The 1,067-nt window shown below is 62.6% G+C and overlaps 1 protein-coding gene across 1 annotated transcript; it reads left to right on the forward strand.

The window, feature by feature from the left end:
- Positions 1–168: 168 nt before the first annotated feature.
- On the forward strand, positions 169–672 carry LOC104160246 (cytochrome b561 domain-containing protein 2; the record flags this gene model as incomplete). The annotated part of the gene is made up of 1 exon (XM_009698335.1): positions 169–672. A coding segment is annotated over one exon (504 nt), but the record flags the coding sequence as incomplete, so codon positions are not given.
- Positions 673–1,067: the final 395 nt, after the last annotated feature.

The raw sequence follows: 1,067 nt of genomic DNA on the forward strand, positions 1-1,067 counted from the left end.
CTGCTGGCGGAGCGCGCCCGGTGCGGAGGAGAAGGCCTTACCCGCCGCTTTCCGCGGGTGGTGGGAGGCTGAGCCCCGGGAGACGCGCATCCGCTGCGGGTTCTGCCCCAGGCTGTGGCGGAGGGGTGGGGGTGGCCGGTGCCAATCCCCCTGCCCTCTGTCTCCCAGTTCTCGTTCCTGATGACGGAAGCCCTGCTGATATTCTCCCCGGAGACCTCGCTGCTGCGCTCCTTCTCCCGCAAAGTCAAAGTGCGGGTGCACTGGGCCCTCCAGCTGCTCGCCCTCCTCTGCGCCCTCCTGGGGCTGGGCATCATCACCTACAACAAGCACCTGAACGGCAAGGCCCACTTCGTGACCTGGCATGGCCTCACGGGGCTGCTGACCGTGCTGTATGCCAGTGGGCAGTGTGCAGGGGGGGTGCTCCTGCTGTACCCCAAGCTGATGAAGAACTGGACGCTGGCCAAGCTCAAGCTGTACCATGCGACCTCGGGGCTGGTGGGCTACCTGCTGGGCTGTGCCAGTCTGATGCTGGGCATGTGCTCCCTGTGGTTCACTGCCTCGGTGACCAGTGTCTCCTGGTACCTCGCCATGCTGTGTCCGCTTCTCACCAGCCTGGTTATCATGAACCAGGTGAGCAACGCTTACCTGTACCGCAAGCGGAGCCAGCACTGAGGGCCTGGTGCAGATCTGAACTTCCCCTGCACGAGCCAGCGAGGCCAGGGCTCCCTCTCACAGCCCCCCACGGGGGTCCCCTCCTCGTATAGCATCTCCTTGGAACTTGATTTCTACCTACTCATCTCTCATTAGTCCTGGATTGTCCGTAATGTCTTGTCCGCGGGGAGCAGCTACAATGTGCGTGACACGGAGCAGGCAGAAGCTGCCTGCCACATGCCTGCCGTGGTAGGGACATTTCCCAGCACAGGTAAAGCTGCTGGTCCCCGCAGCAGCTTGGTGCTCAGTGCTGGGAATTGGAGGGTTCACTCAGGATTCTTGCTCCTTTTCCCTTCCCTTACCACCCAGGGCTGCTTTGGAGCAGGCAGGACAGGAGCCATCAAGTTCCTGGTGAG

This window comes from Cariama cristata, unplaced genomic scaffold, assembly GCF_000690535.1.
Source record: "Cariama cristata isolate BGI_N322 unplaced genomic scaffold, ASM69053v1 scaffold26984, whole genome shotgun sequence".
In the NCBI taxonomy this organism is placed as follows: Eukaryota; Metazoa; Chordata; class Aves; order Cariamiformes; family Cariamidae; genus Cariama; species Cariama cristata.